We start from the raw sequence: 23,714 nt of genomic DNA on the forward strand, positions 1-23,714 counted from the left end.
ATCAGTGTTGCTTTCAATAACTTGAATTTCTTTCTTATGTGAGCTAAATAAGATTTTGTCTGAGCATAGTAATCAAAACCTTAACTTTCTTTGTCTAATATCAACTCTCACTGCAAAACCCTAATTCTCCCTATTGACACCAATACTTATTCTTAATAAATGTTCCTATATGTATATGCAAGTGCATGTATGTGTTGAACATTAACATCCTGTTCATTCTAAGTTCAACTAACGGTGTCATCTAGTGTGGATGTTTTTATCTTTAATTTCTTATTTGTGATTTTCAAATGCTCTGACCTTCCTCCGCTGTCTGTATGGCCTGTTCATGGGGGAACCATGGAAAAACCCCAAGCAGAAGCACGCAACCAGGACTTCTCTGGATCTTGTCCCAGTCTCCCTCTTTCTCTCCTTCTGCTGTTCTCTTGATGAGGCAATCTTTGTCCAGGATTCTGTGCCCCATTCTGCTGGTATAGCAAACCAAATGGCCAGTCGAATGTTGCCCATCCGAGTTCACACCTCTCCAGCTCCCACCTCCTTGCAATCTTTTAGTTCCTCTGGCTGCCATGTCCTGAACACAAGCTCTTCAGTGTTCAATTCAACTGAACATCTGGTGCCGTGGCCATCCGTTTCCTTTTCTTCAGGCCAGTAGTCAAAAAAGAAGTTGCTGTTTGGAGAGAGAACTTTTCTGGCGAAGCAAAGTTAGCTTTTTCTTTGTTTCAGTCTGTCACTGGTTTTGTCACTGGTTTTGTGACACTTGACACATCAGATGCAGGTTCAGTCTCCCCTCCCCCTCATTGTCAGAGTCCTTCTGGGAATATGCATATGGGCTTGATGCAGGGGCTGCATGGCCTGGAGACAGCATGAGGAGGCCCTGTCTTTTATCCCTAATCTCTGCTCCTCATCATCATTCACACATACTTATTTCTTTAATTTCTTGTCTTTCTATAACTGAGTTTGCTTTCCTCCTATCTTTCCCTACTCGCTGTCCCTTTCTCTCTCATCACTTTACCCTCTTCACTACATTTGTACCTAGACATGTGCCTAATAAAAGACGAAAAAATAAAAAAAATAAAAAAACCTCTTAGTCTAGTAATGCCAAAATGGAAGCTCTCAACCACATTAACCCATGTATATGCTATACATTTAGCAGGATCTGTAAAAATTTTAACTTTCCCAATTTGTTTCCCATTTTTCTATTGGCTCACTGGGATGTGCTTTTACTTTCAATGGGCTTATTGTTCACTCAGACAGATTTCACACATGCTGATCTTTCCATACGAATATGGTTAGATCTTATCACACATACACTAACTTTGGATAATCTTTCAGCCAGGTGGTCTGTACGATAACGCACCCTTTTAATATCCAAACTGGATATTTAGACACTGAAATGAGTTACCACAAAGTTTATTTTTCTTATCACATTCATACGCCCATTTTATTGTAGTTGGGAATCCCTACACTCATGCAAATTATATTTGCATTTTAAAAATTTCTACTCCTTTAATGAATTGATTGATCATTCATTTTCTCCCTAAATGCTTATGTATTTTCCAAAACACTTCTCTGTTCTCTTCAACGGGGGTCAATGCCGGTAATGCCGTTCTAGTAAAGGAAGCTTCTACACAGACTCACGTCTGTGCGCCTTCACTCTTGGGGTTACCCCAGAACGTGCACCACTTTTCCCATTTCAGATAAAAACAGCTACAGAACTATACCACCCTCTGTTGTCCCACAGAAATGTGTATTCCTCAGAACCTGAGTCTGATGTCAAAGTGGATATACACATGAACCTCCCACACTTCTTTAAACACACTTATGAGTCCCAGACTCGACTTATTGCAAAATTACGATACAAACACACATATGAGTCCCAGACTCGGCTTATAGCAAAATTGCGATTCCTTTACATATGAGTCCCAGACTCGGCTTATAGAATTCGGGGTAACCTAAGTTCCCCGGGCCTCTAACCCACTTATAGAATTCGGGGTGTCCTCAGTTCCCCGGGCCTCTAACCCAGTAACCTCCTAGGTTTTGTCCGTATCCTCGTCAGAATAACGGTGGGGTCAACCACGACCCAGGACCATTCTCAGTTTACCATTCTCAGTTTTGCCATTATCTCAATTTAAATAGTTTACTCACTGTGGCGCAGGCAAGACACAATGTTTTAGAATGCCCAATGTGCAGAGTTTCGATTAAACAGGTTCTGCTTACCTTTACTAATGTGCCGGATTGTGTCTCACGCTGTTCCCCGTGAAGAAACCTTTTTGGTCAAATTTACCATCTCCTCCTTCCGATCCCGGGCGAGCCCCCAAATTGTTGAGATCAACCTGCAGTTATCTCCCCGGGTCCGTTGATCGGAGGATAGAAGAAGAGATCTTGAGACGATGGCTTGAGATCACACCAATATCTTTATTGGCGCACTTTGCAAAGCGGAGACAAGTTCTGATACAACACAAACCAGGTCATACATCAGACGAGTCTGTTGTGGTCTAAGAGTAGCCGCTTTAAATACACTGGTGGGCTGATGGTAACACCCCCAAGGTAAAAAAGGTGGCAACAGATGTTAATCTGCCTAGCAACATCTTATAACACTAAATGCTGAGAGAAGGAATTTAGTGCATGTCCCTATATGGCTATCTAGAGAGACAGATGTGTCTGTGTTTGCAACACACGAACTTGTTAGTTAAGGAATATGTGTGTGTGTGCCTAAAATGAGGAAATGAGCATTTCCTCTGTTTGTTAGAATCTTTACGAGGTGATGGGCATGAGATCTCTTACCTTGCAAATTCTAGGCTCTGTGTTGCAAGTTAAAGCCACATGAAGAGAGCAGCTCATTTCTCTTACTTCCACACTATACCTGTCACAATAGTTGTTTATTGAGAATAAAATAGACATAGGAAGGAACAAATTGACATAGTAAAGCTTTATTAAAAAAAAAAAAACACTTTCCACTGGGTTCCCCTGGTCTGTGTCATACACTAACATTTAAATGAAGCTTCAGGGACATATGACCTTAATTCTGTCTGGGCTGAACCTCTCATGGCTTCAGCGCAAGGTCTGGCTGACTGCATCTGTAGCTCTTCCAATGTCTCATAAGTCTTACATGCCGCTTGAAGAAGAGAGACAACAAGTTAAAATTTAAAAGTACACCACCACGAACAACAATTATGTTGGCGCCATGAAACACAGGTGACCCCATCTCCATCACTGACACATTCAAACTCCTTGGAGCCCACATATAATAGAATACTGTAGAAAAGAATAGAAATACTTTATTGTATCCAAGCTGGGAAATTGCAGAACATCAGCAACAACCTCAAATGGAAAACAAACGCAGACCACATCTACAAAAAAGCCCAGCGAATACTTTTCCATCTCCGACAGCTCAAGAAGTTCAGAGTAAGGTCTCATTTTATGCTCCACTTCTACATAGCAATCATCGAAGGCATCCCCACCACATCCATCACAGTCTGGTACAGCAGTCTCGACTCACTTTCCTGGAAGAAATTACAGCGCATCATCAACAGAGCATCCAAATTGATTGGCCGTACACCTTGCATCCCTTGAATCCCTTTACCGCAAACGGACACTTCACAGAGCCCATAAGATCATCTCTGATCCCACTTACCCTGCACACTACGCCTTCCAGCTCCTGACCTCTGGGAGGCGTTACAGGATAATCGCCTCCAAAACAAACTGCTTCAAAAACAGTTTTTGTCTCTTCATGTTTGACAGAATATAATGTTGTAATATTATATTGTAAATATTTAATTTATCATTATTATTATTTCTCAATACTGCCCTTGTCAAGTATATTAGTACATTTATCCATCCTTAGTTTATCAATCATCATCACGCTTAACATCAGATTTAATATATAAATAATAATAATAATAATAATAATAATAATGATAAATAATCATTCACATGTGGTAACATAATGTGTTAATGTCTGTGTGTTTCCAGGTATTTTATCAGTACTCTCTCTGTCCAGTGAGAGTATGCTCTTGGCGTCAGAGCTACCAAAGGTTTCCTACGTAAAAGCCATTGATATCTGGCTCATTGCCTGTCTACTTTTTGGGTTTTCATCACTGGTGGAATATGCTGTGGTGCAGGTCAGTTATTACACACAAAGACACACAAACATACTGCTGTACATATACAGTACATCTCCATACCCATCACCGGGTTAGACCTTCCCTGACTGAGAGAGTCTGGGATTATGAAAAGAAAAAGCAACAGTAGTGGTACATCAACAAACGGGCAAAGTCATCTTTGACTCTACAAATTACAATACATGTGATGTACTGTTTAACGTTTTTAATAGGGATGCTCGATATTGGCTTTTCTGCCGATATCCGATATTCCGATATTGTCCAACCCTTAATTTCCGATACCGATATCACCCGATACCGATATCACCCGATACCGATATCACCTGATACCGATATATGCAGCCTTTTTACACCAAAATTCATCAGATATCACCTATTATGGAATTAACACTGTGAGCCTCCCTGCTCACAGGACAGACAGAAGATGAGACACACAGCGTTGTCAGCGGTTAACCGTTTATTTTCCGCTTCTTCTCTCCCCCCCCAAACGTGACTCAACGTCTCTCTTGTGTACGGACGAGCGGCCGTCCCTCTGACGGCCGTGGTCCGGTGTTTGCTGCCTCCTTGATTGGTCCCGCTCTGGTCCTCCCCTAGGACCCAGTCTACTGCAAGAGACAGAACCAGGTTACAACCGTGCTTATATAGCTGACTGATTACCTGATTCTGTCCAGCTGTCTGATCACCGGCCGAGCCACTCCTCCCTCTCCTCCAGCAGTCGACACCTTAACCACACCCCACTGCCACATACCCCCACCGCCCGACTTAGGCCGGGATCCCACCGGCCGCAAGCCCACTCCCCCCCCCCTCCGCGGAGCGGGAGAGAAAGTCAGCCACGACCATGCGGTTACCCGGCCTATGGATCACCTTGAACCGGAACGGCTGTAATGCCAGATACCAGCGAGTGATCCGCGCGTTGGCATCTTTCATGCGGTGGAGCCATTGGAGCGGGGCATGGTCCGACCAGAGGGTGAATGAGCGCCCCAGGAGGTAGTAGCGGAGGGCCCCGACCGCCCACCGTATGGCGAGGCACTCCTTTTCCACCGTACTGTAGTTCACCTCCCGCTGAGCCAGCTTTCGGCTAATGTACAGTACGGGGCGGTCGATCCCCTCCACCTCCTGGGACAAAACGGCCCCCAGCCCACTGTTCGAGGCATCGGTCTGCAGGACGAAAGGGAGAGAAAAGTTAGGGGTGTACAAGAGTGGCTCCCCACAGAGGGCTCGCTTCACCCTCTCAAACGCCAGCTGACACGGCTCCGTCCACTGGACCGGATCTGAGGCACCCTTTCGGGTCAGGTCGGTGAGGGGGCTGGTCAGCTCCGAAAAGGCTGGAATGAACCTCCTATAGTAACCGGCCAGCCCCAGAAACCTCCTGACCTCCTTTTTTGTCTTGGGTGTCGGGCAGGCCGCCACTGCTGCGGTCTTTTGCACCTGTGGCCGCACCTGCCCGCCCCCCAAGTGGTACCCCAAATACCGTACCTCCCTCCGTCCAACCGCACACTTCTTCGGGTTGGCCGTGAGCCCCGCCTTCCTCAGAGACTCGAGCACCGCCCCCACCTGCTGCATATGCTGCTCCCAGGACTCACTGTGAATGATTACATCATCCAAGTAGGCCGCAGCATATGCAGAGTGAGGCCGCAGTACCCGGTCCATGAGGCGCTGGAAAGTAGCTGGGGCCCCGAACAGCCCGAACGGAAGTGTGACAAACTGGTACAAACCGTACGGAGTGGAGAAGGCCGTCTTTTCCCTGGACTCCGGCGACAGGGGAATCTGCCAGTAGCCCTTGGTCAGATCCAGTGTCGTGAAAAAGCGAGCCGTGCCCAGCCGATCCAGGAGTTCGTCGACCCGGGGCATCGGGTAGGCATCGAATTTGGACACCTCATTGACCCTGCGATAGTCCACACAGAACCGTATTGACCCATCAGACTTGCGAACCAGCACAATGGGGCAACACCAGTCACTGTTGGACTCTTCTATTACCCCCATCTCCAACATGGCCTGAAGCTCTGCCAGAACCATTTTCCTCTTGTGTTCTGGCAGCCGATAGGGTCGTGAACGCACGGTCACCCCTGGGGGTGTTTCTATGTGGTGGTGTATGAGGCTTGTGCGTCCTGGCAGGGGCGAGAACACATCCGCAAAACGCTGCTGCAACGAGGCCACATCTGCTACCTGGCTCGGTGAGAGATGGTCATCAAAGGGGACCGGCGCTGAATAGTTCGAGTTTTCCACCTCCGGCCCCAACTCATCTCTCTCGATCACCGTAGTAGCCAGAGAAACAGCAGTCACCTCCCTCCAGGCTTTAAGGAGGTTGAGGTGGTAAACCTGTGTGGCTCCGCCCCTGTCTGAACGCACAACCTCATAGTCAACATCCCCCACTCGCCGTGTGACCACAAAGGGCCCTTGCCACTTGGCGAGCAATTTGGAGCTAGATGATGGTAGCAATACAAGCACTTTATCTCCCGGTGAAAACTGTCTAAGTTTTGCCCCTCTGTTGTACAGACGCTGTTGACGTTCCTGGGCCTGGAGCAAATTCTCCCGTGATAACTGACCCAGTGAGTGGAGTTTTGCTCGCAGGTCCAGGACGTGCTGCACCTCGCTCTTGCTGGTGCTTGGACCCGCCTCCCAGTTTTCCTTAACCAGGTCCAAGACACCCCGCGGTTTTCGGCCGAACAGGAGTTCGAAGGGAGAAAATCCCGTGGAGGCCTGGGGAACCTCCCGCACTGCAAACAACAGAGGGTCCAACCATTTATCCCAATTACGGCTATCCTCGTGCACGAACTTACGAATCATGTTCTTTAGTGTTTTGTTAAACCGCTCCACCAGGCCGTCGGTCTGGGGATGGTACACACTAGTCCGGATTGAACGGATGCCCAGTAATTCGTATAGTTCGCGTAGTGTACGTGACATAAAGGATGTGCCCTGATCCGTCAGGATCTCTTTCGGGATCCCAACTCGGGAGATAACTTGAAACAATGCCTGTGCAACACTCTTTGCAGAGATATTGCGCAGAGGCACCGCCTCGGGATATCGGGTTGCATAGTCCACTAGGACTAACACAAAGCGATATCCCCGTGCACTCCGGTCTAATGGCCCGATGAGGTCCATGGCAATTCTATCAAATGGGACCTCCATTAGTGGTAGTGGGCGCAACGGCGCTTTTGGGGTGGCCGGCGGATTGACTAACTGACATTCGCGGCAGGATGCACACCACCGACTTACATCTGCGCGAATGCCCGGCCAATAAAATCGGGCCATGATCCGGTTCAGTGTTTTATCATAGCCTAGGTGGCCCGCCATGGGGTTATGATGAGCCGCCTGGAAAATTGTTTCCCGACGGCTTTTGGGCACCAACAACTGGGTGAGTTCTTCGCCTGTCCGAGCGTCACGACTCGCTCTGTAAAGCCTGTCCCTAATGACAACAAAATATGGGTGAGTGAGTGCTGTGTTAGGGTGGACCTGGCACCCATCAATTTTCATCACTTGGTTAAAGGCATGACGGAGGGTCTCATCCCGAGACTGCTCAAGTGGAAAATCTTCCATGGGGGCTATCTGCAGGGCCCCCGGAGCCAGCCGTGCTGGCCCCGCCGGCCCCACGCCCCCCCCCGACGGCGTCGGGATGAGACACCCCGTCTCACCACTAAGCACGGCACACCACTCGCATTTCCCTGACGTACATGACCGCACCCTCATAGTTTCCCCCGCTAAACTAGCAAACCCTGGCCAATTCGTGCCCAAGATTAGAGGGTGCGTGAGGCGAGTACTAACTCCAGCCCTAACTTTATGCTTTTTCCCTTTAAAAATAATTTCTAGAGCCACCACCGGATAATCGTGAATATCCCCATGCACACACCTCACCTTCACCCACGATGCCTCTAGCAAAGCCCCGGGTCGAACCAAGCGCTGGTGGATCATGGTCTGTTCACAACCAGAGTCCAGCAGAGCTTGGTGTGTACCCCCCTGTATACATACCGGTATCCGGTACGTCCCTTCCGGACCGGGGGAGGGAGCTGGCGGTCCCGCAACCCGCACCACTTGTCCCACCTCCATGAGGGGGCACTCCGCCCGGAGATGGCCGGGCTGCCCACACCGCCAGCACCCCTGCCCTGGCGTCTGAGGAGCCCCCCGGGGTGCCGGTCGATCAGACACGTAGGCTGGGCCCTGCGGAACAGAAGGCAGTGTGTTATTAGTGGACCAGAGCGGGGCGGGTTCCGGGTGTGTGGGCGTGTGCGAGGCAGGGTGCGGTGCAGCGGCCGCCGGGAATCTCCTCCTCGGGGCCGGGGTGGGACGGCCCGCAGGGATCGCCGCTGGTCTGGCCTCCTCCCTCATGCTCCGCCGGGGAAGGGAGAGATGGTCCTCCGCGAGGGCGATCGCTGCCTCGATGGTGGGGGGACGGTGGCACTGGACCCAGTTGGCGGTGGACGAGGGTAAGCCGGCGATAAACTGCTCCAGCGCCACCTGTCCCACGACGTCCTCGGCGGAGTGGGTCCCCGGCTGGAGCCAGCGCCTCGCTGCGTCGAGGAGCCGCTGCGCGAAGGCGAAGGGGCGGCCGGCTTCCTCAAAAGAGAGCCCCCTGAACCGCCGCCGGTGTCCCTCTGGCGTACTGCCCAGCCGGTCCAGGATGGCTCTCTTCAGGTGGGCAAAGTCATGGCGAGAGGCCGCCGGCAGGCTGTGCGCGGCCAGCTGCGCCACGCCGGTAAGCAGGGGAAGAAGCCGGACCGCCCTCTCCTCCTCCGACCACCCGCACGCCTCCGCCGTGCCCTCGAATATGTCCAGAAATGCCTCCGGATCATCCTCTGCTGTCATCCGTTGGAGGGCAACAGGCGGAGGCCGGCCGCGACTGGGCTCCGGGTCGGGCTGGGTGGCCGGGCGCTGCAGCAGCCCCTGCAGGAGAGCACGATCTTCCCTCTGGGCCGCCGCGATGTCGGCCAAGGCACGGGACTGCTGCTGCTGGAGAGCGGTGGTGCTCTCCTGCATCGCGGCGAGGTGCTGGAGGGCCAGCGCCAGCGGATTTGGGGCTTCTGACATGTCCCTGTTCAGGCGCCAGATGTGAGCCTCCCTGCTCACAGGACAGACAGAAGATGAGACACACAGCGTTGTCAGCGGTTAACCGTTTATTTTCCGCTTCTTCTCTCCCCCCCCAAACGTGACTCAACGTCTCTCTTGTGTACGGACGAGCGGCCGTCCCTCTGACGGCCGTGGTCCGGTGTTTGCTGCCTCCTTGATTGGTCCCGCTCTGGTCCTCCCCTAGGACCCAGTCTACTGCAAGAGACAGAACCAGGTTACAACCGTGCTTATATAGCTGACTGATTACCTGATTCTGTCCAGCTGTCTGATCACCGGCCGAGCCACTCCTCCCTCTCCTCCAGCAGTCGACACCTTAACCACACCCCACTGCCACAAACACATTATGCCTAATTTTATTGTGATGCCCCACTGGATGCATACATAGATGCAACACGGCTTTTCAAATGTAAACACAGTCTGTACAAAATAAGTTATTGAAAAAAGTGCCATTCATTTATTTGTTTGTGTTTTTAGAGAGAATATTTTGCCTCAAACAACACTACAGACAACATCACAACAAGGAAGATGCATAGCTTCAGTCCAGAGTAGTAAACAAACTTAGTTTTCTTTTCCCAGACTGAGTAACTTGACAAATAATACAATCAATAAATCAGCAGTCAAGCTCAACATGCTAACCTGTATTGGATCTAATGGATACAGCACCAGAAATTACCTTCTCGACGTGACGGTAAACAACGCTGTACAGTTCGGGTAAGCACTGGTCTGAGAAATACTTGCGACTGGGCGTTATACAGACATAACGGGGCTCGAGGAACTCCACACGTTTGGTGAATCCGGCATCCCGAACGATAGAAAAAGTTTGTTTCTCGGTGTCGGCTGTTGCTTCTTCTCATCACTTTGCTGCACAGATGTAGCGTATAACTCCGCATGCTTCTTCTTGAGGTGGATGATCAAATGTGATGTATTAAAGGAAGACGCCTTGTTTCCTCCTCTCATAACTAACGCCTTGCAGTCATTGCAAAGCGCCCATATACTGTTAGGAGGTGACACTTGGAAATACTTCCAAACCACGGACATCTCATGCACCGGGAGAGCTGAAGCTTGTTAGCCACGGTTAGCAACCTACGAGTGAGCGTGTTGTTGTTGTTATACGTCATCAAGCACGCGCCTGTAAACGGCCCGTGTTGCATTCAGGTACACTCGGAAATGCTGAAGCCTACGACCCGTGTTGCATTCAGGTATACTCGGAAATGCGGAAGCCTACAGAACTAACATCGGTTGTAAAAACCCGATACCGATAATTCCCGATATTACATTTTTAACTCAATATCGGCCGATAATATCGGTGGGCCGATATTATCGGACATCCCTTGACCAGTGTCCTCTCAATGGCAGCAGAGCTATGCTGCTTAAACGTTCTTGGTCCAACTGGAGCTGCTGCACCAGGCTTCTGTGCAGTGTGACCACCTGTGAGTGTGAGTGTGAGTGACGGGAGGAGAAGCTTCGCAGCTGCCGTTGCTCGTTGGGGAAAGAAACCGCAGAGTGACAGAACAGAGTCGCCAAATACAATGCTAGTCATTTTTAACAAAGACAAAGTCTCTGGGGATTGGTAAAGTCTCCGGATCAGTTCAGAACAATGGATTGAAAAACATGGAAAATGTTCCGCTGGGTATTTATTCTTCAAGATCGCTGATTCGTTCATTTAGCTGTCAATCAAAAAAGGATTCCACCTCAGACAGTTCATCCAATCATCATGCAGAAGCTGAGCGTCCGGGCCAGCCCACTGCCCCATGGACCCCCAGAGACACTCAGCGTCCGATGGGTGGGACAAAGCCTAGCATTTATCCAATGAGCGTCTAGTTTGGCTGCAGACGGAACAACGCGCTCTACGCTTCCCCATTGAAGTCAGTAGAAGCTGAGCATGTGACTGTGTAAAGCGTTGTGGCGCTGTGGGGATAAAGGAGAAGGAAATTGAGCCGGTTAACTGTGATAAGTAGCTGATTCTGAACAAAAGATGAAGGCTTTCTAGCGTGTATTTAATCAATTAAATGTATAAACAGCATACATATTTCACCACTTTTTTTGAGTGACATTTTAGGGGAAACTGAGCTTACAGCAATCACCACTGATCGTAAATGCCCATCCATGGTGATTGGGGCTCCCGGAGATTATCCTGATCCTTTTTTAGAAGCACAGTGAGCCCCAGCCGCAGATGACACGGGTCTACTGTTGTTGCAACAACCAAGTTTATTGTGTTTAGTTTGTTGCATTTATTAATTTGTTAATAAATGTTGTGTTATTTAATATTACACAAAGATGAATGAGCCAGCCTCCACTAAGTAAATAACTTTTAAATCCTTCAACTAATTAAACTATTACATTTATCTGTGTTCAACCCTTAACTAGTAGTTTGATATATTTAATGAGACTTTTATATTAGTTGTCACCCCGTCTATGACGGTGGTGCCCCGAGGAACTCTTGTTTAACTAGAGTAATTTTTATTATTATCTTTGATAATTATTGGTGATAACTAATATTTACTTGATTAACGATAAATTTATTGAGAATACTCAATCTTATAATCTGAACGTGAGTCAAGGCCCCTATTTAATTGGTTCTCCGTGTGAAGTTTTTAATAAATTTTTCTTTATTCATTTTCTTTATCAAATATTTAATATGATAGTCACACTTTTGATCCAATTAAACCTAAAGTACCTACATTGGCGGCCCGTGTGAGGCTTAGTTATGTTGGCTGTTGGCAATAACAACCCCCAATCTCATGTTTGGAGCATCGAGGCAGTTAGGTAGCAGCAGCCTGCAGCTTTAATCTGCTGCTGTGCTAAATGGGAATTGATGCTAGTGCTAACCAGGGATCTAAATGCTTTCCCCTAACTCATAGCATGCCCCCGGCCCTATGAACCAGAGAGCTTGAACTTTGTTGGAACTGCCTTCCATTTCAACCTGAGTGGAGATAGATGGAGCCACAGTGTGCTACCAGCCCCTGTGAAATAAAGTTACATGCCCAGCTGTTTCTTCCATGTGTCTCAGCTTGAGTAGTACTTTACAGATATTATTCTCTGACTGACTGCCCTGCATTTCAGGGCGCACTCACACTGTCCTCCCGCACCGGGCCAAAACCGTTTTTTCAGCTAAAGCCTAGTACGTTTAAGTAGTGTGAGTGCACCCGCTCCGCGCATAACTGCGGCCAGCGGGCCGTCCACGGCCCGCCTGAGAGAGGTTGGCTTTTGTCGAGCCCGTTTGCACATGTACGAGCACAGGCGTGCACGCGTGTGCGAGCACGAGCACGAGGCCTACGGCGGTAGCGGTATGTGCGCCTGCTCGGACATAGAAGTTAGAAGGACGGACCATGCGCGGACATTTAACAACAACAACAATGGCGGCGAAAGGTTCACGTTGGTGTGATGCAGAGGTGGAGTGTTTACTGCAGATTTGGTCGGATGAAAATATTCAAAAACAGTTGACAAGACGCACAAAAACTCAGAGGTCTATGGAAAGATTTGTAAACAAAGCCACACACACGCGATCAATGCGTGTGACGTGTTACGGCGTGATGACGTATGGACAGCAAGAACCATTTGCGCAAGGCCCAGGCAGTGTGAGTAAAAACGGGGCTGGGGCGCGGGGGGAGAGGGAGGGGGGACAAGTACCCTAAATATGCGGAAGGACAGTGTGAGTGCACCCTCAGTTACTGTAAATTCTGGTCCCAGAATCACATGGTGCTGTAGTTGCCCCTCCCAGTGCAGGAAGCAAGCTATCCACATAGTGTAGATCAGAGGAACTGTTGTTTGAGGCTAGTGTACTGCCCAAGTCACATCACAAGGTGTCTGCCAAGCAACACCAGAGTTGTGCTAGACAACAAGTTTTAATCTCACCTTCCATTTTATCACAATAGAGAACCCACGTGTAGAGAATTGAATTTCTTCCCTAGCACAGAGCTTTGAGCCTGGCTACTGAATTCATTAACACATTGAACTTAAGTGAGTGCAGTGAAGAAATAGACTCACTTCTCAGTGACACATCTAAAGGGTCAGTATTGAGATATTTGCTCCTGAACTTCCACCGGCAAACTAACATTGCCTGTCAGAGTAAAACAGCATTAGAAAAGGAGATAGAATCCCTTAAAGCTCAAAATGCTATTTAGAAGATTTGCACTCAGCAGAGTCAGAGCTCTTCTCACACAAAAAAAAAGTGTTAGGGCTTAGATCAGAAACTCTTGCCCCACCAAAGGCATTCAGCCATACTGATTCTGGCTTTTCAAATTCAAATTTCTCCCTCAATGAGAGATTAACGCCCTCTCCAGAGCAGACCAGGAAATTTCAGTCCTGCTCTACCACCTCACTGCATCCCTTTGAGAGTGATAACAGAGCTAGCATAGTCTCGCCTTCACAAACGGTGACCTCACAATGTCCCCTTCTGAAGAGCTTGAGCTTCTAGCTAAAGATATGGACATGTTTGATCCAGACAACTGCGATCTTAACATTGAGGACCATTTAGGGAATTAGATCAAAATCTAATTGACCTGCCCAATGCAACACAGAGAGAGAAAGTTAAACTTGTGTGGAAAACCAGCTCAAAAGCTGTCCACAAAGTTATACAGTCTCAACCTGCCAGAGTCAGAAATGACTACAATTAGCTCCGTCATGCCCTGACAGAAGAATTCTCGTCTACTGCAGACGAAATCACTTCTTTGGTTGCAGCTAGTCAAATTAAACATTCCCATCAAGAAAGTCCCAGAGACTACTATAGACGTTTGAGACACGTATACTTCCAAGGAAAAAATGCACCAGGCTTAGAAGAGAACCCACCCTTTAAGTCCCTGTACTTGCAGAATCTTCATCCTTATATATATATATGTGCGCACGTTATTCTTGAGACAAGAAAAGATAGCCTCTCTCTTAACGAGGTTAGGAAAATAGCACAGGTGGCTTGGGAAACTGTTGTCAATTGCAAAGCAAGGGGAACAACATCTGCTTCCAGCAGCTCAAACACCGTGAGGTCGCACAGACCTTCTGTCTCAGAACCCCACCCTCGGAACAGATCGAAAGGAGGGTGACAAAAGACAGCATAAGGACACAGAGCTCAAACGCCATGTCCACCAGCTGCCACGGGATAGTCATGCCCAGAGCAGGAGCTGTAGAAGGCCATATTCTGAGATTCTGGCCCAGCATAATGACCTGCCAAGCCACTGCTCAGATGATGACCACAGCATCTCTGACTGCAGCTCAGAATCCGACAGTGACAGCGAGTGTCTTTCTGTACACAGCTACAGGCAGCGTTATAGCCCTTAGCCACAAGTGAAGAAGAACTTCCAACAACAGAGCTCCAGAGTCCACTCCTCTTCTTCTTTGTTCTGTAGGTAACAGTCCGTCTGCACTGATAGTAAGATTAATGCAAGCTCAGCAGCCTTACTTTTCTTACAGTTAAATTGGTAAACGTTGATTTGTTAGCAGCCGCAGCAAACTCAATAAGACCCAAATTGTAATTGGACTTAACACCTTGTACAAACTTTGCAAATACTTTTGGATCAGCTCCTTGTATTTTGTAATAAGCTCACTGGTAAACACTAGTTTAGGACACATCTCATGATTGACACACCAGTCATACACCTGTCCTCATGCAACTGACAGCTGCATCTCATCTGTATCTCACCCTAAGACATTAACGTAACTAACACTTCTGTTCTCACTAACCTGAAGAGCAGCTGAGAAACAATGTTTATTATGTATTTCGTATAATGCCATTGTCATGTTTAGATTTTGTTTTGTAACTTTTGTTCTTGCCTAGCTGAGATATTAGTAGTGTTTAGCCAATTCCCAGTTGGTGAAATAACTGCCCAAAAATGTTGCAGACACTAAATGAACTGACAAATGAACTCTGTACATCTATGGAGTGTAAAAGATGCCCTTAAAACCGCACATCAGGTGCAGTCTCAAGGACATCGGGGGATATGTAGGTGCAGCGGCACCCCAAAGATGTTTGTTCATTTGTGGAACTTTCAGTTTGATTATGAGAACTAGGCCCAAAGCCTGGCAGCCTCTGTCGCTGAGGCATGGTCACAAACGAAGGCCTGCCATGCAACCTTCTCCCCCACAGGTCACACCCAGGTGTGAATTCAAGGGACCCCAAACTGTTACTTCATTGGCTAACCTGACCTCTGTTGATGACATCATCGGTGTCTATAAAACTGTAGGATACCCACTTCCTCACTCTCTCTCTCAGAACTCTCTCAGATCTCTCTCTTCGAATCTCCACTCAACTCGACGCTCTCCTGCGGGATCCATTGACCAGCTGCCGCTGTCCCTAGGCCTTGAACATGGCCTGTATTGAGTAGCATCATCAACCGGTTACCAACTCAACTGAGCACAACAAAGAGCGATCTGAGTCCTCTTTTGCCTAAGAGTTTGTTATAACCTGATTCTAACTTCTGAGGTCTTCAGCCTGCTGGCCTTTGTGTAACTTAAATGTTCACACCTTCTTTGCAGGGGTCCTAGCCCCCACCTCTCCTCTTTTTTTTTCTTACACACACACACACACACACACACATTTGCTGTTAGCTTTAGTTAGTTTATTGTGTTTTGTTTGTTGCATTTATTAATTTGTTAATACATTTTTGTGTTTACCATATGTCTGTTTATTTAATATTACACAAAGATGAATGAGCCAGCCTCTACTAAGAAAATAACTTTTAAATCCTTCAACTAATTAAACTATTACATTTATCGATTTTCAACCCTTAATTAGTAGTTTAATATATTTAATGAGACTTTTATATTAGTTGTCACCCCGTCTATGACGGTGGTGCCCCGAGGAACTCTGGTTTAACTAGAGTAATTTTTATTATTATCTTCGATAATTATTGGTGATAACTAATTTTTACTTGATTAACTATAAGTTTATTGAGAATACTCAATCTCATAATCTGAACGTGAGTCAAGGCCCTACATTTAATTGGTTCTCCGTGTGAGGTTTTTAATAAATTAGTTATTAATTTTTTGTAATTTTTTCTCAAAAGTTATAATTCAGGTTATAACAAAGTTACAGTTCTGCCTAGCCGTTCATACACTCTTATAACATGTAGTAATGCCCAGTTGGTGATTAGTTACCAGCCCATGAGATGGGAAAGATAATTTGCGTTGCTTCGATGCCAGTAGCTGGTCTTTGGGAAGGAAGGTGGTTGAAGAAAGGTTGCCTGTGTTGTTTGCTCTTAGACAATAGAGGAATCAGATCGCTCTTTGTTCTGCTCAGTTGAGTTGGTAACCGGTTGGTTAACCTGGCTGATAATCCTCTATATAGGCCATGATCAGGGCTTAGGGACAGCTGGCAGCTGGTCCCTGGATCCCGCAGAGGAGAGTCGAAGAGAGCCGACAACAAGCAGCTATTAGCACATAAATGACAAAGCTACTATCAAGTTAACATTAGCGCTAGCTTGGTGAAGAACTTGCATCCATGTTAACTTTGATATAAGCTGACATGCTAAGTTTGCTTAGCAAGAGTTAAGGCTTAAAATAATATGTAAAGTTACTTACTGGATAAACTAAACAGCCGACTGCTTGGAGTGTCTTTAGTTCAACCGGTTAAACTGAAAACAAAGTGCGACCACCGAAGAACAACATCAGGGCTGGAGGTTTCCACGGCTGATGGAACGTTAGGTTTGAGAGTCAAGATCTCTGAGACCTGTCAATCACACGTAAGCCACGCCCCCAATGCATCCTCTGCTTTATCGTCTATTTCACTCAAACTGGGACCGAATTTGAAAAAATGATTGTAAAAGTATTGTAAAAGGCGTCAAACTAATGATAGAGACAATAAAAACCTCTGTAACTGGCTTATTGTAGCCACAGAGTAAGTTATGAGTTGTTCATTTTCACCGTTGACTTGAATGCAACCGGATGTCTTCTGCAACCCATGTATCGCCCCCTGCCGGCCACTGGCTAGAATACAGGCTTAAGGCACTTCCACGTTGGTTTCCTTTTTCAGACCCTGCTGCTCCGTCCATTCATTTATACAGTCTATGGTACAGGGTAATAAATCTCACTGGAACTCTCTTGGTGCTAAGGGCAGAGCAAAGTGTCTCATCAACCCCTGCTCCTAGCATGACAGAGCCCTGGACAGCTGCCAAAGGGAGGAATAACAACAAACCTCCTCAACAACAATGTTTACAACTGGAGAACAGATTTGCTCCTCTGCTGCAGGACCCTCTATCCCCATCTGAAGACCTGGATCATTTTTCATCTGCTCAGAGTGAGGTAGGAGTTGAAAGAAAATCAGAAAGTAAAAGGCAACAGAGAAAGCTAATGCCTGGGCCTGAAACTCCGATGTGGGTGACTCTGCCTTGAAAGATATGAGAAGCTTTTGCAGTAAGAACACCAAAGTTCTTTGTTTTCCCAAGGACATGGTTTATGACATGAGTGAAAAAATCATGGATATCATGACTGAGCAACCAAGAGTGAAACGCAAAATATTGCACATAGGGTCAGATGATGTTGTGAAACAGCAGTCTGAAGTACTGAAACAAGACTTTATTGATCTACTAAACACAGTCAGCTGTCTGAACATTGAAGTGTCCATCAGTGGGCCTCTGTCTCCCGTTGGAAAAGGAGCAGAGAAATTCTCAAGACTTGAGTGTGTGTTGAGTCTTAACACGTCTTCAGCTGCATGTGCCGTCCATTCAGTTCTTTTTATTGACAATTTTTTTCAGATCGCAAACACCTTTTTAAAGCTTTTAAAAGGCTTTTCAAGTCAAACCTATTTTATCTCCTGTGTCACCCAATCATTGTTCCCTCTGCCAAGTATCCGAGACAGGAAGAATTGAAATATGATTAAGCCAAAACAAAGCCTCAGCCCCTGCCTGAAGAGAGCTTCAACCATGAGCAAGGAGAGAAAGAGTCACCAACTCCCGCCTTTAGAACAACCCTGCTACCCCCCAAACCCCATCCAGGTCCCCCTTCTCTACACCCACCCTTTCCCCCTCCTCCCCTCACGTGGAGTTAACTGACCACATGAAACAGCTGCAAAACACTGCTAGGACAAAATTCACACCCCGCCCGACTCCCTCAAATGACCCACTGCATCCTCCCACCACTCTCTCTAAGTCCAGTTCTGGCCAAATCATCAAAGGCACAAGATGCACCACCCCCACCTCGACTAGAGCATTATCTTTCCACAGCCTGAGTACAGCACGTTCAGCCCCAACTGATGTGCCGGGCTCAGACTCCAGGACGAACTGTACTCATGGCTTTTTCCAGGAGAAGTCAAGTCGATAGCTTCCTCAGTTCAAGTCTTGATAAGTAATCGATAAAGGCTAAGCAAAAAACCCCAAAAACATCTCATTCTGCAAATGTATCAAATCTAGCATCCGATTCTCATCAGCTACAGCCAGTCCCAAATCATGGGGCAGATAATGGCATACTCATACAACACACTCAATCTAGCTTTATTAAGTATCAGGTCTTTGGCAGGAAAAACATTTTTAATCAATGATTTTATCATCAAGCACAATCTTGATTGTTTATTTTTAGCTGAAACCTGGTTAATTCAGGATAACAGTGGTGAAGTTCTAATTGAATCAGCTCCTCCCAACTTCAGTTTTAAAAGTGAAGCCATAGTTCATAAGAAAGGAGGAGCGGCTGTCCTGTTAAATTATACCCTCCAATGCAAGCAGATATCTTATGGAAACTTTGCCTCCTTTGAATATGTGGCTCTTAAGTTGAATTCTTCCTCCCGAGTTACTTTTCTAAATGTCTACAGGCCACCAAATATTATGCAACCTTTTTTGAAGAAATTTGAAGAACACACACACATTAACTGACAGAACACACTCAGTCAGTTAAAGCTTTTGGACATGAAGTGTCCTGAGCTTTCAAATGTAAGCAAGCTGTGCCCATGAAATCGACAAAATCCACTTTCTATTGCTGTCTCTATTTCTTTGTAGGTGATGTTGAACAGTCCCAAACGGATTGAGGAGGAGAAAGCCAAGATGGCCACAAAGGAGAAAGCTTTGCAAGAGAAAGAAGGAAAGAAGCCTTCAAATAAAACTAACAACACAGTGAACGGGACTGGTGGAACACCCGTACATGTCAACACTCTGCAGGTAAACACAATTCAGCCCAATGAACCAGCAGCATGCACATACAGTATGTATCGCTCATATTTTTAGTCACATGCAGTAATTGCATGCATCCTTGATATATTATCACATGCTTATCCACAATCCCCAATACATGAAATAGCAACATTTTGTAATGGCCACATGCACTTACATGCACACAGAGCCTGAGCAGCTATCACAACAAAGAACAGAGAAACTCAGATTCAAAAACATACAGAGGGAGAGTGACTTCATTCTCTGCTCAGGACATAATTATTCCACTATGTCTTTATGTAGAAAAAAATTGTTGAAATGTTGAATAATGGCCCCACCATGTTACCCTGGGGGGCTCTGTACTAGAAGGACTAGACTTTAACCATGTAATGACTTTTTTTCATATAGCTAACAGTATGAGTGATAGATGTAAAATAACTTTATTCAAGTCAGTCTCTCTTTTTTTTTTTTTTACCAGGTAGTAGAAACTCGCTGTAAGAAAGTTTGCACCTCCAAGTCAGACCTTCGCTCCAATGACTTCAGCATTGTGGGATCTTTACCTCGGGACTTCGAACTTTCCAACTTTGACTGTTATGGTAAACCGGTTGAAGTGTCTGGGGCCCTAAAGTCCCAGAACAAAGCCAACAAGAAACCACCACCACCCAAACCTGTCATACCTGCTGCCGCCAAACGCATTGACCTCTATGCAAGAGCCCTCTTCCCCTTCTCTTTCCTCTTCTTCAATGTCGTCTACTGGTCTGTCTATCTGTGATAGGGAGAGGAGAAGAGCAGGGTGAAAATAAAGTTGTTTGTATCCTGTAGTCACTATACTCATTAAAACAACATTGAACTACAAATGACAACAAATTAATGTATATGTGTATATATATTTACACATAAGTCAACGTTTCCATTGTTTCAGAGCTGTAGAAGCTGCCATGGTCCCTGGGAGCACCCGTAAATCACCATAAGACCTTGAGGCTATTGGCTTAAATCCCCTTCAAACCCAGGCTTAGGCACTGCATGTGTGTCACTGTCTAATACAGGACATTGTGTTTAATGCTGTAGTGACACCAAAACCCTTACGCTATGCATCAGAAAAGCATGCTTTTTACAGGACGTAAGATAACTGGTCACACTTTTTGTTAAAGGCATATACTCCAAAATGGCCAATACCTACAAAATAAGACATGAGAAAATAAAAGTAAGAATATGCAAATAATTAATTAATAAATATATTGTAAAATAATTCAATAAATAAATACCAACATATAATGTCTATTCTTTTTAAGGTGAAGTGTTTTCTTTCATCGTGAATCATACAGGCCACCTTAAATGTTAAAATGATAAACTCTGTTTGTATCGTCTTTCTTGAACGACATACATTTTAAGAATGGTTGGATCTCGAAGGGGTCATAAAACTGTCTGAATGTCAGCTAGATTATACAAACTGCAACTATTCTGTATTTCTCACTTGGAGACACCACTCTGTTGTATCACTGATCAGCTGATAGCCCGGCAGTCGAAACTCATTCAGAGTGATACGTCGCCTCCGGAGTCTGGTATATCCCTCAGGGGCCTTTTTTGTAATGGAGTGAGAGGACTTTTGAGAGGGTGTGCCCTGCAACTTTACAGTCAGTCACATTTTACCTCAATGGAAACGGGCCTTATACCTGTATATACCAGATAAGTTATAGCTTAATAGCAGAACAGCAAATTTTGAAGTACACTTAATTATTCTGAATTAGGCTCTATTAGAAAGGCATGGCAGTTGTTGTGTTTTACCTTCAGGTGGTTTGTTATGATGAGATTGGTTCTATAAAATTCTAGCACACATCCACTTCCCTGATTCCTCAAAATTACTGGTCACCACATACACACAATTTCAAACTCTTTCTGTCTGGCCAGTGTTCTTTTTCCTTTTGTATAAGAGCTGCTAACACAGTACAATGTTTCAAATTTTTGTTATATTATAGCAAATTTTAAAGATTTACAGCAGCTTTCCTGAATGCAGGAACACACAAAACAGCCAGAGGCCTCCCAGCTGACTCAGGCTGTTCAATTTGGAATTAACTTCAAAAACGTTAACCTGGGTTGGGTCTGAACCTCAACAGGCATAAAATGTGCGAGATAGGAAAAAAAATCTTCTGCACAGCTCCTGCGATGATGAAGCTCAGCCGCCGCCCAAGCGAGCAGGTCCAAACCAATCAGACGTCCGGGTCACCACTTTATAGTAGAACAATGTATTGTAAAAATAGCAAGAAGAAGAAAGAAGTCTACAAGAATGAGTCAGCAGAGATGTCTCACAGCCATCAAGGATAATTTATTGAATCAAGGTAAACAATGGTCTTAACCACACTCTCATCACAGAAATTTCAAGTGTCTCTTAACAGAACTCCCCCTCTTATACTGAGGTTCCTGTGCTGACAACGTATACACGCCCCATCTGGTTTGCCAATACACACTCATACATTGACCATCAGTAGTGTCTACTTTGTGTCCAGTCGTCATCATACATGTCCAAATATAGTTTTTTTATTCTAGAGCTTATCAGGCCTATATTTCCTATTGTGACATTTGGTTGTGAAATTGTTTCCTGTTATTCACTTTCTCAGTCATGTTTCTTCCACAGTATTAGAGTATTTAGCTGCCACTGCATCATTCCAGAGGGATATTCATTCTAAATATGTCTTTTTGTTCCCTTTTTGTATTTACTCTGACCCAGTAACATACTGTATACATATACACTGATGATTTCACATCCCAGTAAATCTCCCAGTAAGTCTCCCAAAATATACCCTGTGGTTGATGAATTGTGCCTATATTACCTGTGGGCATATTATTTTTTAGCAGAGGCCCAAAATAGAAGCTAGGCCTTAACAGATTAATCCCTGTTATGGGGCAAAATGTAACACACTGGATCTGTTGTATGCGAATGCTAATGATGCATACAGTCCCACAGTCCTCCTCCCTCTTGGAAGATCTGACCACAACCTGGTTCTGCTGACCCCTAAGTATATTCCCCTTGTTCAGCGGCAGCCTGTCCACACTAGGAGCGTGAGGAGGTGGACTCAGGAGGCTGCTGATGCACTACAGGACTGCTTTGAGTCGACAGACTGGGATGCACTTGTTGAGCCACATGGAGAGGATCTGGACAGCATGACCGACTGCATCACAGAATACATTAGGTTCTGTGAATACACCACCATGCCAACCCGGACTGTACGCCGCTTCCCTAATAATAAGCCGTGGATCACCAATGACCTGAAATCCCTTCTTAACAAGAAGAAGAGGGCGTTCAGGTCTGGAGACAGGGAAGAACTGAGGAGAGTGCAGCATGAACTCAGGGATATGCTGAGGACCTGTAAAGACGCCTACAGGAGAAAGCTAGAGGCCAAACTCCAGCAGAACCATGTGAGGGATGTGTGGACTGGTATGAAGCAGATCAATGGGTGTAAGGTGAGCTGCAGACAGTCATCAGGCAGCCTGGAGAGGGCAAACGAGGTGAACAGATTCTTCAATAGGTTCAGCTTACAGCCTTCTGTCGTCTCCATGACACCTCCAGACCCCCACACACCCTCACTGCCCCAAATGCTTCCTCCCCTCCCCCCTCAATCACCTGCTGTGAGCTCTCCTGTGCAGCACCTCTCCTCCTCCTCCACCTCTTCCTCCTCTGCCTCCTCCTCCTCTGCCTCCTCCTCCTCCACCTCCTCATCCTCCACTGAAGACACCAGCAGCCTCCCCCGCATGACTGTGAATGCAGGCCAGGTTAGGAGACAGCTGGAGAGACTCCACCAGCATAAGGCTGCAGGCCCCGACGGTATCAGCCCCAGGATCCTGAAGACATGTGCCAGCCAGCTGTCTCCTGTCCTACAACACCTCTACAACCTGAGTCTTGGTCAGGAGAGAATACCAGTGTTTTGGAAGACTTCCTGCCTGGTTCCTGTTCCAAAGAAGTCGACAGCATCAGACCTCAATGACTATCAACCAGTGGCCCTCACATCTTACATCATGAAGGTGCTGGAGAGACCTTATACACCACTGACTTTCAGTACAACACTGGGTCGTGTCACCTGCAAAAGTTTTCTGACGACTCGGCTGTTGTTGGGTGTATAAGTGAGGGACAGGAGGAGGAGTACAGGGCACTGGTAGACAACTTAGTGAAGTGGACTGGACAGAATCAACATCAGCAAGACCAGAGAGATGGTGATAGATTTCAGGAAGAAGATGAAGACGGCTTTCCAACCTCTGTGCATTCTGGGAAAGGATGTGGAGGCAGTGGATGATTTCAAGCACCTGGGTGTTACCATCAACCACAGACTGGACTGAAGACTAACACTGAAGCTGTTTACAAGAAGGGGATGAGCAGACTTTACTTCCTGAGGAAGCTGAGATCCTTCAACGTGTGCAGCAAGATGTTGGAGATCTTTTATCAGTATGTGTTGGCCAGTGTACTTTTCTTTGCTGTGGT

The 23,714-nt window shown here is 46.4% G+C and overlaps 1 protein-coding gene across 1 annotated transcript in view; it reads left to right on the top strand.

Annotated features, from left to right (window-relative positions):
- Positions 1-20,015, top strand: part of LOC310962982 (glycine receptor subunit beta-like) — a gene marked incomplete at its 3' end in the record, with an annotated part of 302,029 nt that extends 282,014 nt beyond the window's left edge. Inside the window, exons 9-11 of the mRNA XM_083935608.1 lie at positions 3,970-4,118; positions 19,094-19,252; positions 19,722-20,015. Of these exons, the coding sequence (XP_083791734.1) occupies positions 3,970-4,118; positions 19,094-19,252; positions 19,722-20,015 (602 nt within the window). The remainder of the gene's footprint in view (positions 1-3,969; positions 4,119-19,093; positions 19,253-19,721) is intronic.
- Positions 20,016-23,714: the final 3,699 nt, after the last annotated feature.

This window comes from Echiichthys vipera, assembly GCF_963691815.1.
Source record: "Echiichthys vipera genome assembly, chromosome: 2".
In the NCBI taxonomy this organism is placed as follows: domain Eukaryota; kingdom Metazoa; phylum Chordata; class Actinopteri; order Perciformes; family Trachinidae; genus Echiichthys; species Echiichthys vipera.